Source organism: Hippocampus zosterae, chromosome 1 (genome assembly GCF_025434085.1).
Source record: "Hippocampus zosterae strain Florida chromosome 1, ASM2543408v3, whole genome shotgun sequence".
Classification (NCBI taxonomy): domain Eukaryota; kingdom Metazoa; phylum Chordata; class Actinopteri; order Syngnathiformes; family Syngnathidae; genus Hippocampus; species Hippocampus zosterae.
In genome coordinates, this window is record NC_067451.1 from 1,295,591 (window position 1) to 1,315,002 (window position 19,412).

Consider the following 19,412-nt stretch of genomic DNA (forward strand, 5'->3'; position numbering starts at 1 on the left):
TTGATTTTAACAATTTTACACACCAATTTAAGATAAACTGGCAAACGCACAAAAAATAATCGTCGTAATTATTCAAGTGGCCCAAGTAAATCATGAACAACACGAGGCAAAGTATTGAGCTTTGTGGCACATTTTAGCTGAAGTGAAGTTATGGCTGGTGATTTTGTTCTGTTAAAAAGTTCTTCTTTGTAAGACCGGTATATTATGTTATGTTATGTTATGTTATGTTATGTTATGTTATGTTATGTTATGTTATGTTATGTTATGTTATGTTATGTTATGTTATGTTAGTGCAGTTAACTTGACGACAGAATCACATGTCAAGTTTGACAATATACTGTATAAAGTGGAACAATGCGCTCCTTCGGTCATTCATTGATATTTGAGAAACTGTTCGAAATCTCGAATGCACAAGTAGTGTTTCAAACAAACTTAAAATCAACTCAGAAAAAAAAAAACGCCAAATCCAGCAACACATTTCCTAAATTTGCATTAGAGGTGGATATTCTGTCGGGAACCCTGTGGGTCAAAGGAATCCCGCAGGATTCCCACAAGATGGCAGTCACTCTACCTTTAAGGGGATTGTGACGGTATCGGTAAAAACTTATGGTGGTGGTGGTAAGAAAACAAAAACAACCTTGGAGAACCCATGAGGAGATACTGTTCAATTAATTAGTCAAATGCAACTTGTGTTTTGTTTTGTTTTGTTTTGTTTTTAATATAGCTGACCTCCAAAATGGGAGCCAAATGGGACTGGGAGTCATTCTGGCCCACTATAGCGGCGGTAGAAATATACAATTGTCATTTTTATGTGTGCTTACGAGTTTAAAACAAGGTTAAGATGGGGAGCGGGAGGGGGTGTTCACCAGACTGCCAATGGTGTGCTAGTCATGACGTCACGGACCACAAGAGCGCCTGGTGAGTACAAATTCCTAATGAAGTGGAAATAGTTTACGGGATTGGACCGAAGGCGGACTAAAAAAGCCAAAACAGCGCGGTTGTGGTTTGCTTCACAGTGCAAACTTTTATAAACAAGAACAACGATCCCCTTTGTGCAGCCCCCTAGATTTGGATTTGAGTTATTATTAGACCTGTAATGTTAAACAAAGCTGAGAAAGGCCGGACTATGTTGACACAAGCATCTGGAACCATCCAGATTATTATTATTTTTTTCATTTCACCTTTATTTATCAAGATAAGGCAATTGAGAACAGAATCTCATTTGCAATGCTGACCTGACTGACACGCAATAAATAAAAAACAATAGCATGATGACAGGCTGAAAAGATGTGTTGGGTTATACATCTAATTCATTCATTAGTACACTACATGATATTTACAAGATTAAAAAAAAAAATGCCTGTCCTCATCAGTCAGTTGTTGCAGTAGCTTCCTTCTCTGCAGGTCCACCAGGTTTGGCCTCATGCCACAGCTCACCTACGCCAGTACTGAACACACGTGAGGAAAAAATATGCGTTATTCTTGACAGGGAACATTTCAAGATAATCACCGTACAGTTAAAAAAAAATAAAAATCATCATAATTGGGGAAAAGCTATCTGCGGCATACGGCGTGTGAGAAGAACAATGGTCCAAGTGTTGACATTCATGCTCATATTTGGCTTTGAAAATGAAGTGTTGAAATGACGATTCAAGCATAGAGGTAAGGCCCGAGCGAGATTTTTTTTTAGATCGATTCTGAGAAATAACGAGCAATTAAAAAATATATAAAATGTTTTTTTTTTTTGAGAGAATAGAATAAGTTAATTATTGGTCCGTAACAGCCCTACTTCTAAGTACATGAACGGTGGTCAAATAAAAATTCAATCGGTTCTTCATCTTGCTTAAACAAAGTTGTTACTGGTGTAACCTGTTTTTTGACTATTTTGTGTGGATTTTTACAGTGCGGGTCAAAATGACCCACAACATAATCAATGTGATTTTTTTTCAACATAATATGAGGGTTAATCGATGCGTGTTTGACATTTTCAGGGGGGAAAAGTGAGCATTATTTGTCCGTAAGCATGGTCCGAGGTTCTAAATTGATTTGCGGATTCAGAACAAATTCAAGTCGGAACAGACTTCAAAAGTCCCAGATTTGAGCGTGCGACAGAGCAAGCGGCGAGCGCGACTTACTTGAGCAAACTTGTGAATTTGTTCAACCACGGCGGCGAACAGGGCGCCCACGCTCTCGTCGATCAGACTCTGCATGTAATGCACCGCTTCCTCGTCGGACAGGTCCAGCCGGAACTTGTCTTGCACTTTCTTGACCGTCTTGTCGGGCTCCAAGGCGATGTCGGGAATATTGGCGTCCACCATGAGGGAGAAGAGATTGAGGATCAGGTTGGAGTACCTGCGCAGGTGCAGGAAGGCAGTGTAGCACTGCTTCCGGAACTCCTGGTACTGCTCGCTCTGCATGCCCCCCATCCCCTCCACCATCTCTTTGCTCAGCTTCATAGGCGGCGGAAGCGGCTTGGGATCGCGGCCCAGGATGTAGCCAAAGTCGATATGGAAGAGTTTCCCTGGAAGATGACAAACATGAATAAGCGATTATAAAAACACACTTTGGGGCGCAGAGGGCTCTCTTTTACTCTACCTGTCTTGGTCAGGAGCAGATTGTCCAGATGTCGGTCTCCTACGCCCAGGATGTACGTGATGACGCAATAACCGGCTGGAAAGCATCAGAACGAGCATTGGAACCCCATTTGTCCCCAAAAGTCCCGTCCCGAAAAGACTCACCGCAGCTCTTCACGTAGGTGTCCATCACCTCCGAGCTGATGCCGTACGGCCCCTTTTCGCTCGGCGCATGCTTCCTGAAGAAGCTCTAAAGCACACAACGCGACTTTAGCGAGTTAAATTTTTGAGATGAAACATGATTTGGGGTGCCGGTAGCGTGTTGATGCTAATGCGGTCACAGTAATATGACGAGTGGCCCTGACCTGAATGTTGCCTTCAGTTGCCAGCACTTCGGCAACCGGAACCGACTGCACAAACTGCATGAAACCTAAAAAAATAAAAATAAAAGCCCCCAAATAAACATTCAATAATACATTGCTGAGTGTAACCGCGCTTGTCCTCCATTGGCGAAAGTTACCATGTTTGGTGCTGGTGGCTAACACTTTGTAGGGTGTCAACTTCAGGTCCAGGTTCTCCTTCCTTAGTAACTGAAAAAATAGATGCAGTGCTGAGCCAATGTACAAAAAGATGATGATTATGATGACACAGTTTTATATACAGTATAGATCCATTTTCCGATCCGCTTATCCTCACAAGGGTCACGGTGGGTGCTGGAGCCTATCCCAGCCGTCTTCAGGCGGTAGACGGGGGGACACCCGGAATCGGTTGCCAGCCAATCGCAGGGCACACAGAGACCAACAACCATCCGCGCTCGCAATCACAATTAGGGAGGATTTCGAGTGTTCAATCAGCCTGCCGTGCAAATTTTCGGAAGGTGGGAGGAAACCGGAGTAAATATAATATACATACACAAACATACATACACTATATACATACAATACACACACACACACAAACACTAAGAAATACACAAACATGTACATCTATATACACCTATGTGTCAGTATTTATTCATTCATTCATTCATCTTCCGAGCCGCTTGATCCTCACTAGGGTCGTGGGGGGTGCTGGAGCCTATCCCAGCTGTCTTCGGGCAGTAGGCGGGGGACACCCTGAATCGGTTGCCAGCCAATCGCAGGGCACACAGAAACGAACAACCATTCGCACTCACACTCACACCTAGGGACAATTTAGAACGTCCAATCAGCCCTGCCACGCATGTTTTTGGAATGTGGGAGGAAACCGGAGCACCCGGAGAAAACCCACGCAGGCCCGGGGAGAACATGCAAACTCCACACAGGGAGGCCGGAGCTGGAATCGAACCCGGAACTTCCTGTTTTCATTGTAAAAAACTTGAAAAATCCGCCCCTGCCCCTCACCACCACACAGGGGATCACACAGAAATGTCCCCAAAAGGTACGCATACTTTATCCATGAGCGAGATGATCTGGAGGATGAGCTGATCCTGTCTCAGGTCATCGCCGTGCTTGAAGATGACCGGATAGGTGGTGGCAGCCTCCGTTTTGAAAATCAGCTTGGCGGGCATTAGCGCGCTCTGATGACAAAAAGTCGGACACAACAAGTGAGTCTCGTGCATCGGTGCGAAAGACGAAAACAAAAAATATTTTTTTTAAAATGGAGCAAGAGCTTTGCGGTACCTTGAAGAGAGTCGCCGTTTCGGGGACGATGCCTCGGATCCGGATCTGAGGCTCCAGCGGGAGTGGGATGGGCTCGATTTCCGAGAGGTATACATTTTCATTGTCGGCCAGAAGCGCCTGCAGCCGCTCAGTCTGATCGTACACACGCGCAGTTGAGATATGTCAATTCACCACAATGACTATTCTCTCTTAGCATTTTATTTTAAAGCTAGGCTAACGCATACGCAACTTACAATAGGAAACATCATAGGCTAACAATTAGCATTGGCGCATTGTTGTCCTTAAAGCAGGGGTGTCCAAAGTCGGTCCTCAAGGGCCGCTGTCCTGTCTGTTTTCCAGCTCTCCCAAGGAGTAGCGCACCTGATTTAAATAATCAGGATTCTTCTAATGCTGCCTCAGAGTTGGCTGATGAGCTGATTAGCTGTGTAGCAGCCGGGAGAGATGGAAGACATGCAGGACAGTGGCCCTCCAGGCCCGGAGCTGGACATGCGCGCTAAAGCAACGGATATCAGAACACATACGGTTTGCCACAGCAACACATGTGGCGTATCGTATCCAATTACTCACAGGCATGTATTCTTTATCATCTCCAAAGAATGACCAATATTACTACCAAAATGTACGTGTGTGTGTGTGTCACATATTAAACCTGCGTGTCACGGCATCACCGTGTCATTTCCAAGGTATGTCCACAAATTCCACCCCCCCCCCAGACCCCCCCCCTCACCTTCTTCTTGCGATTGCCGCTCTCCCTCTGCACCGCCTTCATCAACTGCACGAGCCGGTCAACGAAGGTCTGCTGGGTGGCTAGCAGCGAGCGCATCACCCTCACACTCTTATCGCCCTGGAGACCAGAAACGGAGCTAGCAAAAGGCGAGGGGAGGGGGGGGGGGCGGTACGGATGAGGGCTGCTTTGGCCAACCTTGAGCAAAGCCTGGCTGAACCTCCTCATGACGTTTAGGTACATTTCGTGGGTCTTGGGGTCCCTCTGCTGTGTGTCCTGGTCCTCGCACTCCACGATAACATACCTGAGGAGGAGTGATGGCTGAGTAAAAATCTTCTGACTGGCGATGGGGCGAGCGCACACAAACACGAGACATACACACATACCAGTACAAGTAGTTGGCCAGTGTGGAGTTCTTGCAAGCACGCGAGATGAGAAACGTGCACAGGTCTTGCTGCAGATAAGACAAAACTTTGTCGGCTATTTTGGTGATTAATTGATAGATCGGTTTAGTCCCCCCTGCACTGTCCTCATCGCTTAAAAAAAAAACAGGACATTATTTCAAACTGACATTGCATAAAATCTGATGGTTTGTTCTGTAAAATGCCAGAAATATGCAAATATGGTGAGCATTGTTTTTCAAAGAAGGCAGATGTTCGCTAATGTTTATATTTTTCCGACACGATCTGATTTCGTGGAGGACAAAAGCAATCTAAGAATATCTACCGTTGAGAGACTGAAATTCCAAGGATTTGAAATCAAACTCGGTCTCTAAACGTTCAACTGATTCTCAAAAATAATTATCCATTTGATAATTGATTCGTTGTCAATTAGTCACTGCACCTCAATTGTTTTCTGGGTTTTTTTTTTAAATTCCTCTATGTTTTTCTGTGTCCCCCCCCCCCCCCCGAAACCATGTCTTACCTCAAGATTCTCACCATCTGCTCCTTCTTTGCCTTTCTGCGTAGTGGTGAGGCATGCAGATGTGGCCGTCAAGATCTGGGAGCTGCGCGACCAAAAAACACAGCATAAAAAAAAAAAAACGCGGGGCGAAGACAAGTCGGCATGATTCTGGCTGGCTAATCCAGAAAAAAAATTCAAACGTGCAAACGGCTCGTGTCGCTGTGCCAAAGATAAATAATCATAGTCGCCACCCAGGCAGCGTTTCTGAGTTAAATTTAGACAAACAGCTGATAGCCAGAATAGCAGTGAAAAGCATCACAACATCCAACATGGCTGACCTGTCGAGTGTGGAGTCATCTGAAAGTCCCTGGCCTTCTCTCTTGCTGCCTGGCTCCAGGCCTCCTTGGATATCACCAAAGTTCTCATACTTGAGTGCTTGGACCAGTTGGAGAAGATACATGAGCAGGTCCTACAGAGAGCGGAAGACAAATTCAGATTCAAGGATTAAAGCAGTATTTAGCGACATTGATCGAGTCAGGGTTAACAATCGCACGCCGCATCACCAAACCCTGTCGCCACAGAAAATACTCTGTTGTACCTTCATCGGCCATCAATTGGTGGGAAGATACTTTTATTGTAGTAAATTACGAGAACTTGGATGATTCCCGCTGCACACTTGATGCTCTCCAAAATCCAGAGAGGGGGGGATTCATGCTTCAAAAAATTACATGTGGTGTCCCCCAGGGTTCGATTGTAGGCCCGGTGCTTTTTCACCAGTACAGAGAGCGAAAACAGTCAGCTAAACTACAGTCAGCGTATTTTAATCCATCCACACAAGGTCACAAGCTCTGTATGAAAAGTGCTTTATCACTAAAGTTTGGAGGAACTGATTGATCGTTCTTCTTCGCTCAAGTACCTCGTCATCCGCCTGCTGCAGCCGCGCGACAGCATAGCGTCGCACCGTCGGGTTGGCAAACTGCGAAGAGAGCAGCTCCAAGGAGTCCTCCACATCCATGGGCCGCCATTTGCCCAGCAGTTCCAGGGCCTGCTTGGCCTCCTGGGGCAGATCCCAGTTGACGCACTTCAGGAACTTTGTCAGCGCCTGCGGCGGTAGCGGATTAAGAACTGCAACGATAAAGAATATAAATGCCACGGGGGGCGGGGGGACGATTGAGGGCGGAACAGACCTTTTCCTGAGTGGTGAGGTAGTATCGGAACTTCCACACCAGGTCCTGCTCTTCCGAGCTCAGCTGCTTCGTCGGAGGGTAGCTGACGATGATCTGTTGACAATCAGTGTACTTTGTCATGCTTTTCCCCCCCCTAATTCATATTGTTTTGAGCTCTAAAAGTTTTGACATATCCCACTACAAAAATACACGTTCTCATTCTTATTCTCGAAAAATAAAAACAGGACTCCACTAGTGAAAAAAATATGTTAAAAATTTTCAAAATGGAAAATGGAAATGGTGGAGTCATCAGGTTTGTTTTCATTGTCTTCCTTTTTTTTTTTCATTTTGGATTTCCATTTATTCATTCATTCATTCACTCATCTTCCGAGCCGCTTGATCCTCACTAGGGTCGCGGGGGGTGCTGGAACCCATCCCAGCTGTCTTCGGGCAGTAGGCGGGGGACACCCTGAATCGGTTGCCAGCCAATCGCAGGGCACACAGAAACGAACAACCATTCGCACTCACACTCACACCTCGGGACAATTTAGAGTGTTCAATCAGCCTGCCACGCATGTTTTTGGGAATGTGGGAGGAAACCGGAGCACCCGGAGAAAACCCACGCAGGCCCGGGGAGAACATGCAAACTCCACACAGGGAGGCCGGAGCTGGAATCGAACCCGGTACCTCTGCACTATGAAGCCGACGTGCTAACCACTGGACTACCGGGCCGCCATATTTCCATTTATTTATTTATGTATTTATTTATTTGTTTGTTTGTTTTTTTGTTTTTTTGTGTGTTTGTTTGAATGGCCCGAAGGTGGCCACGTAATGTAACTTACATTGAGCTGGTCCCGCGTGGCAGCGTTGGGCTTCAGGTCGTGGTCGGACGGCCCGCTGCGGAGGCTACGGGCCAATTTGTGATGCTTGCTCTCCACCAGGTTCTCCTGCGACGGGCGAACGGTAAACATTTGATGATAGAGCGCTCCCTTTCTTATGTGGCCGCACCCTCGTGAGGATAAAAATTTTACAATGGATGGAAGGATGGCATTCCTTCCTTGCTCCGAATGTGTGTGCGTGCATGCGTGCGTGCGCTCACCATCCCCATCTGTGGGTCAGGAACTTTGACGATTTCACAGCTGGAGAGCGTGGGCGCTGCGTCATCTCCATCCTAAAAACAAACAAGTCTTCAATCTGTCACCTGCACGCGCAATCAATTTTCCTCCGCCTCCTCTTCAGGACATATGACGGAAATTTGGCTTTTTATTTGCCTGTCCGTGCCTCGAAATCAACCAACAGCCCAAAACGGACTTCCTTGACGTCAATCTACTACTTTCCTATTAGACAGGGCTCAAGCAATTTCAAAAAGAGCACCAAAAAAAAGGATAGTTTTCAGCAAATAGATTTTTTCAAACATTTTGGTGAGTGATCGTTCCGAGTCTTTGGGTTATGACAGTTCCCACGCTATATTAGCCGTTTTTATGGCTTTTTGCTGTCATATAAATATGAAAAACCCACACCTTGATTAAAAGGCACAGAATTTTCTACACATTTTAATCTTGCAATTGTTTGTGTTTTAAAATAGATCTACAAAATCTTTCAGTGTGTATGGGAGGGGTAAAATGACAAATTCTTATTTTTGATATGGTCTCTTTATATTGTGGTTTCTTTTCGGTGGGGTTTTTTTGCACCTTGCGCCACACACGTGGCTTGCTAATGAAGTGATGCCTGCACGGCGGTAAACGCATCGAGACTCTTAATTCTTAAATCTCCACTATGACTTTAGTCGTCACGGTAAAAAAAAAAAAATGTTAATCTGCACTTATGTTCATTGTATGTCAAAAAAGTGAGCTCACCTTTTCATAGTAGACAATGCTGTATTCTTTGTCATTTGTTTTCACTCTGGGAAACTCCACCATGAGGTACATGAAATTGGAGCTACGCTTCTCGCTCTGGGAAAAAACAAAAACAAAAAAAAAATCAAATAAAACGTCATGGACCTCAGTCAAACTGTTCACAAAACGCTGCCACAAACTCACCTCGTTGATCATCTCGATCTCCCTGAAGGTCAAGCGGTCCAGCCAGTCCACCTTGACCATGTGGCCCTGCCGATGGGCCTTGGTCAACTGCGTGGGGAAGACAAGAGAGCTCATTCCTAGTAATTATTTGTTAGTAAGCGTATAACACTACAAAACCTGGCCTTAAAAAAAAAAAAAAAAAACAAGGAATGAAATGAGGTCTATCTAACTTGACAGAAGCAAAATGATCTGCCAATGAACAGGAAAATTTGACTTGAACCTTATTTCTTTCAATAACTTTATTTATACTAGCTACACCACTAGAATTATGATTTATATTTTTTTATTTTAAGATAAATGTACTCATAACTAGTGCTGGAGCTATTTAATATTTTTTGGAATCGATCAATACCATCGACATCATCAATTTTGCATTATTAACTCTTGAGCGCCATGCACATTTATTTCATTTTTTCTGGGAATGGAGAGAGAAAAGTCTTGGGCCGCTGTAGTTTGATTCTGAAGACGGAAAATCATAAATAGAAAATCATCATAAAAGTAACAATGGCAGCATTGTCTGTCTTTTAGGTGAGCATGCTGTGTGTCAAAGCAATATGTAAACTCTTAAAACATGGCCGACCCTCAGAAATGTGAATTTTACAACTAGCTTATGGTCCAGCTGTTTGTCACATTAAATCTACTACAAAGAGTGTCACAAAAGAGAGAAAACATGACAGGGATCATTCAAATGGAGAAGTGATGATGTATTTTATGCACATGCACACACGCTACTAGATACTACTACTACTACCAAGACTATTAAATAGCATGCACACACTTGGTAAAGTTTGTCAAGTGTAAAATTGCTACACTGGTGAATATTTGTAAATGCATCAATATTGTTGTTGGCATTTTATATAAGAAAAGGACTGTTCGGATGTTTTGAGGAATCCCTAAAGCAAATATTAGCATCAAAGATTCAAAAATTAGCATTAGAATCAAAGCATCAAATTTAATCACCGTTGTGCGCTTTTGTCTGACTAAAAAAAATAAACAAATGAATAAATCAATACCTTGGCAAGTCTGCCCATCTGGTCCTCAGTGAGACTGTTGCTGGTGCGTCCGGGCGTGGCGGTGGCCTCTGCGCCGTCGCCCTCCACGCCGGGCCAAACCTTCAGGTCATGCATTCCTTGTCTGAACATCCTGTGCCGAGACAGGAGGAAATTTCTTTCTCTTTCTCTGTATGGCGCAACATTCCGGCACCCCGAGCTTTAGGATAAAAATGTATCGACAACTCACCCATATTTGCCAAACAGGGTGACCGTTGTTCCCCCGACAGGGACAGCTCGACCAGGCCCGTAGATGTCCCACACGGTGAGGGCCACCTGGGCGCTTTGGGGAAGGTCTGGGTACTTGACCGGCAGTCGCAGCCACTCGTTCCAACTGTACATGAGTAAGTGGTCATTTTTGAAAATGCAAGCGGATGCCCAGAGACACGTCTTGAGACTCACTTCCAGCGCGTGCTGAAGGCCTTGTAGGAGGTGCGAACCGGCAAGGCCAGAGGCTTGCCTTCGGCGAACACTTGGCAGGTGACGTAGAGGTCTGAACAGTGGTCCTGGTAGAGGCCAGAGAAGCGCAGCATGGGGTCCGCCAGCAGGGCTTTGTAGCTCTTTTGCTCTCGCTTGCCTTCCAAACTGCCTCTGTTGGCAGTGTAAACACACAAAAAGGGTCTGCTGCAGTCTCCAGGAACCATTCTTATGGCTGTTAATAATCCTAATTAATGGAAACTGATTTTCAACTTCTCATTCTACGGTTTTCTCGACAACAGTGCATCTGTTTCGGTTAGGATTCAACTGCAGCCAAGTGACAGTGTGCTTAGTCAATATTTTATCCAGTTTAATTTTTCACATACATTTCTACCTGACAACCTTACTACCGCATTCGCATAAGTTAGCGCTAGACTACATCTGGAATAAGAATAGGACATCAGACAGCACAAGAAGGCACGTGCAGTTACCATTATTGTTGTTACATTGTATTCATGCTCTAGAAATTATTTGTATTAACATTTTTACCGCGGTTACAACTTTACTGTTGTGTTAGGGTAGCTTAGTGTCAAGACTATGGCCTGTTGTAGGAATACACGGTCGTGTGGCACAAGAAGGCACGCGCAGTACTTTCCGTTTTTAAAATTTGTGATTTTCAAGTTTTCTAAATGTGCCGAAATTATGACTTTACAACTACGCTATCGTAGGAAAACGATATCGCCCGATTTACGTACATTTCGCCGCCATAACAACGGAAGTCCGTCGTAAATCGAGAACCCTTTTCACATTAACGCTTTTATGAACATTTCCCTTTGTTATGTGCGTGTGTGGGTGTTTGTTTACAAAGAACAATAAAGAAAATTTAAATATGGCAAGTCCGATAAATGACCGACGCCCTCTCAGGGCATTGGTCACCAATTATCCTCCACTAAGTCACAATTGTGTGCGCTTGTAAGGACACGACTTACATCTTGAGTTGAACATTGATGTCCAAGTCGCAGCTGTAAACGTAGTTAAACTTATCCGTGTCCATTTTCCGGCGGGGCAAAATCCAGAGTGCGTGCTTCTACGCTACGGACCGTTCGAAAACTCAAAAGCGTTGCTGAATGAAAGGCAACACTCGCACTCTCAGAGCAAACTTAGGGCGTTAGATGGAATTTCCAAAAGCACCCATAATTGGAGCAAAAAAGCTCACACTCGCTTGTCCGAGGAAGACTTCTGTGTGTGTGTGTGTGCAGTTTGTTTTGCTACAAGACCTCGGACCGGCGAAAAAGCCCCACAATTCAGACCTCGAGATGCACTTGGTCTATACGCGTTCAGCTATGATATCAAAATAGTGCATAAAAGGCAAATGTGTCATTTAGAGAGCCCTTTCCGGGCCTTGTTTATCTTTTATTACAGCTACACAACAACCCAGCAGGGAGCGAGAGCTATTCTCAGACTAAGGCAGCCCATTGCCGATACGTCAGTGTACGGAATTTAGAAGAGAAGGGCGATCGATTGAATCGTATCTCGATTAGAACCACTGGCGGGGAGAAATGAGGGAAGTTGGGAAGGAGAAGGCGGGCTTTGGGGCCTGAGCCAAACTTGAATTTAAAGGGCCAGTAACAGTAAACGTAGTGAAAAGATTTGAATTTGCGTCTCGTTTCTTCGTTCGCGTCAGTACACAGAGAGGACCAAAACTGGGGATAATGTACACTTTCTACTTTAAACTATTTCAGCAACCGTGGACCTATTCACTGGCAGTTGTGACATCAGCAAATGAAAGAGCAAAGGGACATTTAAGGCAACGTCCATCCATCTTATCCATAAGATGCAAAGTCGTCTCAAATCGTGGAATTTCAGATCGATAGCAGATGTTAATTGAATCTCCATTCAGGTAGCGCTCATGGTCATTCAGGTACTGCAGTGCATCAACAACTTAATCATAGTTCATGTAGAGTTCAGTATGAAAGGCTAGAGGAGGAAAGAAAGGCTTGAAGGAACCCAGGAAGAGGGAAGGAAGGAAGGTGAACAAAGAGAGTTAAAGTTAAAGAAAGGAAACAAGGATGGATGAAACAATGGAGGAAAGGCAGGAGAATGAAGGGTAAATGCAGGAAGAAATAATGGAAGAAAGGAGGAGTGAGAAGAAGGAAGGATGAAGGACAAACAGAAGGACGGGGGAAAGCAACAAGGATGCTATGAAATGGGGGGGAATGGCGGATGGCAGGAAGGACGGAAAGTAGGAAGAGGATGTGGAAAGACGCACTGAAAATGGTATAAAAGTAAGTCAGGGAAGGAGGACACAAGGCTCTATGAAAGTCAAGAACGATGGATGCATGGAAGGAAGGGAGGGAGGATGGAAGGCACACGTGGGTAGTATGAAAGGAAAGAAACGGCGGCAAAATGAAGCAAGAAAGGAAGAAAACAACAATTAAGACATGTAGTCATTGTGACTTTACTACTGTGTTGTTTTTCATTTGATGGTATAAAACAAAAGTTCTGCGGGAAGACTCTGGGTGGGCCCCCTGAGTGTCACCCCCTCCCCCCCTCGCCTTTTCATCAACAATGACCTCAACTCCTTCCATTAAAGGGAGTGATCTCATCTTCGTGGGGGTCAGACCAGCTCTGGCGGAACTTATGGAGGAACACTTGCCATCCAAATAGTTCTCACTGACAGCGTGAAGCTCAAAATCAAGTCTCACGCTGAGTCAAAAGCCAATGAATAAGCGTCGGAGAGCTAAAATGAGGCGAAGATTATTCTGCCGAGTCAAACTTCCATGGATGATCAGTTCCAGTGCAGCACCTCGGGAAAGATTTTCCCCGTCTTTGCAAAAACGCCTGCTCTATGAATTTGGTGTTTTCATTAAGTGTGGGAATTTGTAGGGCTTCGGCTGAATAGAAAGCAAATATTGAACTCAAAACAAACATGGTACAGAAGCATTCAGCTGTAATGCCGCACACAAATAAGATGAACACAAGTTAAGTCAGCCTACAAGTAAGGACATTCAAAGCATTTGTAAAACAACTGCTTTCAAAAAAAATTTATACTTGACATTGTTAGTGATTTTCGTAACCTACTTTTTATCGTACCGTGTATGTAAATGCTTTTAAACGTTAGTTTGTTTTTATTATGTGAAGCATCTCGGATATGAAATGAACCGCATAAAAAAAAAGCTGCTTACCTCTCCATTGCCTTTCTTCCTTCATTTTTTTTCCCTCCCAACTCGCTGCCATGGCCGCCAGTGAGGTGTGTCGCCACCCCCCCCCCTCACCCTGGTCAACACCACATCTGAACATATAAATGGGAGGAAATGAAGGAGGCAAAAGTGCAGGGCGATGGAGCTTAACGCATTCAAGTGGGTCGCGGCGTTTCTTCTGTCCTGGACCAGCGGCGGCGCGGCGGCCCCGATGCTGTGCCACTTCAACTCCAGAGGTGATACTACTACACAAAAAAAAATAATAACAAAAAATAATAATAATAATAACTGTACCAATTCTAAGTGATCCGTTTTTTGCAATTTCGTGTTTTAAATGGGAAATTTTAATTTGATCAAATCCAGGTATTCTTTCGGTCGGCTGCATACCTTGGTGTGAGAATCGATGCTTTGGATGAATGTTTCTTATCGGGGATTTCACTGCTGTCTTCTTCTCAGCGCCGTGTGTGTTTGAGGGGCGTCACTATGCGATGGGCGATACTTGGCTGGATGACACCTGCATGCAGTGCACCTGTCTGCAGCCGGTGGGGGTCGGATGCTGTGAATTGTGAGTACCCAAATGGCTCGAAAATGTTTTTTTTTTTTTTTGGGACGTCTGACATTTGTGTTCTTGAACCCAACATTTTAAAAGAAATAAATGCTCTCCAGGGTACAACGGCCGGTGGATTTCCCCGCTTGGTGCGAGGTGCGAGTGGAGCCGGTGAGCTGCAAGGCAATCCTTGTCCTCACCGCGGACACGCGCCTGCCTTGCGTTCCGGGGGAGCGCATGACGGACCCCAGCCACGGGTCGCTTCAGATACATAACCAGCTTGCGGGCTTGACACGCCGGCGTTAAAGTGAAACCAAAAGTTATGCTTTGGTTCAATTTTTTTTTTCGATGTGTATATATATTCATTGTCTTTTGTTTTATGCGTCAGAATTACAATCTTCCCCCCCCCCCCCCCCCCAAGTAAATGCTTCAAGCAAGCATGCTGAACCTTCTATTTGGAGAAGAGTGCGTTTTTTTTCCAAGTACAATATTATAGAGTGCTATATTCCTTATTGAAAATGCAATACACCCCCCCCCCAAAAAATATATATATATATATTTTGAATATAATTTCCTTTGGGTTTTTTTTCCATACAGCTTGAGTGTACCAGCCATTATTTTGCTGATGACGGAGATTGATGAACAAAAAAAAAAAAAAAAAGTATCATTTGTCATACGTAAATGAAAATTGCCCGCCAAGCTAAGATGTTAAGAAATGTATTGTGTTCCAAAATACAGGGATTTGAAGCCACGTTCAATTTCCATCCCATTTTTAATTTGGATGTCTTCACGTAAAATGTACATGTCTGTGGTGCGAAACTGGAAATTCAACAATAAAAAAAATAAGGGTTCATCTGACACCAAATGGCGCGTGTTCAAGCTCATCCCGGTTCCCTTGACGGTCAAATGCTGATGCTGTTGGTCCCCGTGAACTGCGACTCGTAGGATGCCAAGGCCGGGTTGGTGGGCAGGATCTTGATGGGCAGGTCCCAACTGAACGTGTCGACTTCGACGTTCTCGGCGCCGGCCCACACCGTCGCCTTTGATTCGTTCTGGCGGACGACGGGCGGCTCGGCGGGCTCCCGGGCAGTGACGAATTCAAAGTGCAGGCGCCACCTCAAGGTCACTGGAATGTTGCTTTTCGTTAAGTGGGAACATAATGGCAGACTGGATGTTCTTTCCGTTTTCAATTGGCAGTTGAAAATCCCCCCCCCACCCCCCAAAAAAGTGACCCCTGAAAAAAGCAACAATCTCGGAGTAATTGAAGACCCCCCCCCCCCACCCCGCAAATGTTAATAATTGCCTGTAAATGCCACAAGACGGCGGTAAAGCACTACTTTTGTCTAATACGAAATTCCTCAATTCACATAACATTATCATTCCTTGGTAGCAAGATGCCAAAAGATGGGGGGGAAAGGTGTCCGGGAAATATGCTTAAGTAAGTTTGAGGAGTTGCGTTTAGACAAAAATGAGGTTTTGGCACCACGGAATTATGTTGAAGTGAGTTGAGGACTTTTATTTGGGCAAAGAGAGGACTTTGCCACCCTCTTGTGGCATTTTGGTTTCATTCGGACAAAAAAAAAAAAAGAAGAGCTTTGTCGCCATTTTGTAGCATGTTGGTGTCATGGAAACATGTTGAAGTCATTTGATGAGCTTCCTCAAAACAAAATGTTTGTGATCTTTGCCAAAAATGAATGGTCCCAATTTTATTTTGTAAGTTAGTTCAGAGAAAACAATGTAATCGGTCATTTTTTTCCCCCATCTTTGATTTTTGACTGCCAGTCGAAAAATACTAAGAACAAAGGAAGCGTGCATCGATGTTGACCACTGACCGACGTTTGTGGCAAAGCCCGGCGTGACGTTGAGGGGCACGGGGAGGGAGAAATGACTGGACGCCGTGTGCAGGCACGATTCCAGATGCCGTCCGTGTCCCGCCACACTGAGAGGCTGACCGGGACGACGCTGGTACTCCTGCTGAATCTCCTCTTCGCTCTGGAGGCTCACCGAATACTTGCAAAAAAAAAAAAAAAAATTGAAACAAACAGATTGTTCTGTGACAGTGCCACAAACAGAAATTCAATCTCTCAATTGTCCACGGGCGTTGATTGATTTCGGGACCCCACCCCACTGTCCTCCATATTTACACCGACAATCTTTTTACAAAGTACCTGCAAGCACGGAATGGCTCCCTCGGAGAAATCGAACGTGCCGATGATGTCCTCTCCGAGTCTGTACATAGTCTTGAAGATGCAGAACTTTGCCACTTTCCCCCGCACGTTGGTGATGTTGAACATGTCTGGAGGAGGTCAAATTTCACACGTCAACACGCGTGAGTTCATCCGGAAAAACAAACCAGCACAACTCACGAGGGCAACGCCTGGACGTGGAGATCATAAGCATGTCCAGCGCTCTCTCCAAAGGCCGCGCATCCCTCCGGCTCGCCTCCTCCTCCTCCAGGAACGGGTTTGAGGGCGACACTTCCTCGTCCTGCGTGAATGAGGCTTCCGGCACGCCTGGTGAGATGATCACAGCATCAATTTGAATGCAAGAAGAGGAAGAGAAGGTCTCCTGCTAAGCTACCTGCAGTAATAGCAGTTCAAAACACAAGTTTGCATACACTAAATCGGGCGTGTCCAAGCTACGGCTCGGGGCCATTTGCGGCCTGCCATCCACTTTTCAAACATGGAGGACAAAAAAGTGTCTCACCTTGGAGAACCAGGACTCGAAAGGGAACTCTAAGCAGTTTGATGGGTGAGTTGACCCTCTGACACCCGATGGTTAATTTGTAGACATACTTCACGGCCTGGCCGCGGAAACTTGGAGGACCGTCAACGGGTACGACCTCGCCGTACGAATCTGCGATACGAAAGAACAGAAACATCATTTAAAAGATTTGCGACAGTTTTGCCATTTTCAATCGCACGTTGACACACAGGTTTTGCTCTCTCCTGGATCCAGACGCAGGTCACAGAACAGGATTTTGGGTGGTGTGTCCAGAACACACTGGCCTCGCTCTCCTGGTGAAGTCGGGAAGATGTCAGGTTAGATTTCAGCATTCGCAGGAAACCATACAGCCTTGTCACTAACTGACCTCTGCTTGGAATGAGGACGGTGTCGCTGTCAGCCTGGACATCCTGCTTGTTGTCCCGGCTCGGCAGACTAACTCGGCTCTCACTGGCGTGAAACTGGCAGTGGATCTGGGCGCTGGCCCACGCCAAAATCTCACTGGGGAAGAGAACAATAAAACCAATTTGAAAATTAGAGGCGGGCTGTGTACTTGGTAGGCGCAACGTCAGACCTTTCAGTGTGTAAAATAGACAGTCCCGTTACTAATAAAGTTTAACCCTTGTGTGCTTCAAATTAAAAAAGCCTTAAGTTATGCATTTTACAATTTTTGTAATGATGTATTTTGTGTTATACAAACATTTTTTTTTTCAAACACTCAAAATGTTCAGAGGCATCTGTGCTATCCATACATATATAGTTTTCATTAGTTCTTTGGGATTTTTTATTCTTTATTTTTTGCAAAAGGAAAAAAAAATTGTGTCTGGAGGTCCCAACCAAGCCCTACGAACAATCCCGACCGGACGTGTTCATGTGAAATGCATTGGTTTGAAGCCTCCTGCAAAAAGGCAAACTCATTTGCGATCCTCTGATGCCACCTAAAAGTTGCACAATTGGAATGACCTCAACCCAACAATGTGGCATGCATACGTCTGTCCAAGCGAAAACAAAGCGATTGACGTAAAAATCACGTGAAATGCATGTATACACATTAGGTTTACGATGCATTAAAAAATATGAATTATAATGGGTCTCTGTGGTGCAAAATATGTAAATTGCGAAGATTACGGTATCAAAACCTTTTTTATTATTGCTGCAAACCCTGAGAATTATCAGACGGTGACGTCATGAAATTTAGGCCATTTTAGAACCCTCCATACGTTTCAGCTCTCTCGTGTTTTTCTGAATGCTTTTGCCTTTGATTCAAAGACATCATTTTACATTTATCGCAAGCGGTGCACTACGAGGGTTAAGTTACATGGGCTAGCACTTTGGAGGCTCTGTGCTGATTAGTGACATGGCAACACACACATGATGAGACTTTAGGTTGTAAATGTACTGCGGCTCCGTGCTTGTGATACTTTTTGGGCCACTGCATGCTACTAAAGTCCCTGCTTTACCTGTTCGCGGAGGTAGAAACGTGGGACATGGGGTTTCTGAAAGTGATGAGACACTCCATTAGCTCCCCGGCCAGAAACACGGGACCCCGAGCCATGGAAGCCACCACTTCGATCATCTGCATGTGGGAACACGACAATTTATAAATCGAATAATATAAACTGCAGAGTACAATGTAGCGACTTCACGGATGTATGCTAGTATGCTAAACCAAGCTAAAATAAGCTAATGTTTTGGCCTCGTAATTTGAACACACACCTTCTTCCCAGGAAGTCTGTGTCCAGACAGTATCGGCTCTCTTCTTGTCCGAGTTACAAAGCAAACGGAATGCTGTTTTAACACATTGTCATAGATTTTTCACCCGCAACTAGCAAAATGTATCTAGTCGCAGTAGGTAAACAAAGCGTCTCCGTAAGGACGACCAAAATCTAACCATGGAAAAACAAACTTTCAATTTATGAAAGTACAAAAACACAAATATGTTGCGTTACTTGTTAATAGTACGATTTTATCAGACGTTGCGCCAGTAAACAGATTCCACGTTTTACAATTTGGGGAACAAAAACATTGATAGAATAACAGCGCCGCTTTTTGGTTGGCCACCCAATAAATAAATAAATAAAAGATCACGTGACACAGCCAACACACGTTACAGGCGGCTTGTTGCTATCTTGACTTTAGGGGGTGTGGGCATATTATGTATTTGATCATTTTTACCCTCGCGTCATTAAAAGCTTTTTGACACTTGATTGGTGGAAGAAAGTCTCTGTAACGTATATGTCCATGCTTTTGATAATGCCAGTCGCTGACAGACTATAATAACCAGTATGGCTAAAATCTCTTCCGCCCCGCAGTTGTACTCAAATATGGTTTAGTCGTCAGTTGGTGGTCTGGGCTTCTTGATTGTTGTCA

General features: G+C 44.8%; 3 protein-coding genes across 3 annotated transcripts; 1 reads left to right on the forward strand and 2 right to left on the reverse strand.

Annotated features, from left to right (window-relative positions):
- Nucleotides 1–1,125: 1,125 nt before the first annotated feature.
- pik3c3 (phosphatidylinositol 3-kinase, catalytic subunit type 3) lies at nt 1,126–12,060 on the reverse strand. The gene is made up of 23 exons (XM_052056528.1): nt 11,561–12,060; nt 10,557–10,745; nt 10,345–10,488; nt 10,119–10,248; nt 9,067–9,153; nt 8,884–8,979; nt 8,127–8,198; nt 7,870–7,974; nt 7,049–7,141; nt 6,778–6,963; nt 6,200–6,330; nt 5,883–5,964; nt 5,345–5,412; nt 5,157–5,262; nt 4,962–5,078; nt 4,235–4,366; nt 4,003–4,131; nt 3,094–3,163; nt 2,939–3,003; nt 2,739–2,823; nt 2,596–2,670; nt 2,136–2,521; nt 1,126–1,448 (listed from the first exon to the last, which is right to left on the reverse strand). The coding sequence occupies exons 1-23, from the start codon at nt 11,623–11,625 to the stop codon at nt 1,434–1,436; spliced, it is 2,628 nt and encodes an 875-aa protein (XP_051912488.1). The 5' UTR covers nt 11,626–12,060; the 3' UTR covers nt 1,126–1,433.
- Nucleotides 12,061–13,812: 1,752 nt separating this feature from the next.
- On the forward strand, nt 13,813–14,821 carry msmp1 (microseminoprotein, prostate associated 1). The gene is made up of 3 exons (XM_052057172.1): nt 13,813–14,007; nt 14,228–14,336; nt 14,438–14,821. Exons 1-3 carry the CDS (start codon nt 13,911–13,913, stop codon nt 14,622–14,624), a joined length of 393 nt encoding a protein of 130 aa, XP_051913132.1. The 5' UTR covers nt 13,813–13,910; the 3' UTR covers nt 14,625–14,821.
- Nucleotides 14,822–15,071: 250 nt separating this feature from the next.
- Nucleotides 15,072–19,119, reverse strand: rgp1 (GP1 homolog, RAB6A GEF complex partner 1). The gene is made up of 9 exons (XM_052057051.1): nt 18,759–19,119; nt 18,503–18,618; nt 17,410–17,543; nt 17,252–17,335; nt 17,025–17,174; nt 16,685–16,831; nt 16,487–16,614; nt 16,151–16,328; nt 15,072–15,444 (listed from the first exon to the last, which is right to left on the reverse strand). The coding sequence occupies exons 2-9, from the start codon at nt 18,616–18,618 to the stop codon at nt 15,221–15,223; spliced, it is 1,161 nt and encodes a 386-aa protein (XP_051913011.1). The 5' UTR covers nt 18,759–19,119; the 3' UTR covers nt 15,072–15,220.
- Between the last annotated feature and the right edge of the window lie 293 nt (nt 19,120–19,412).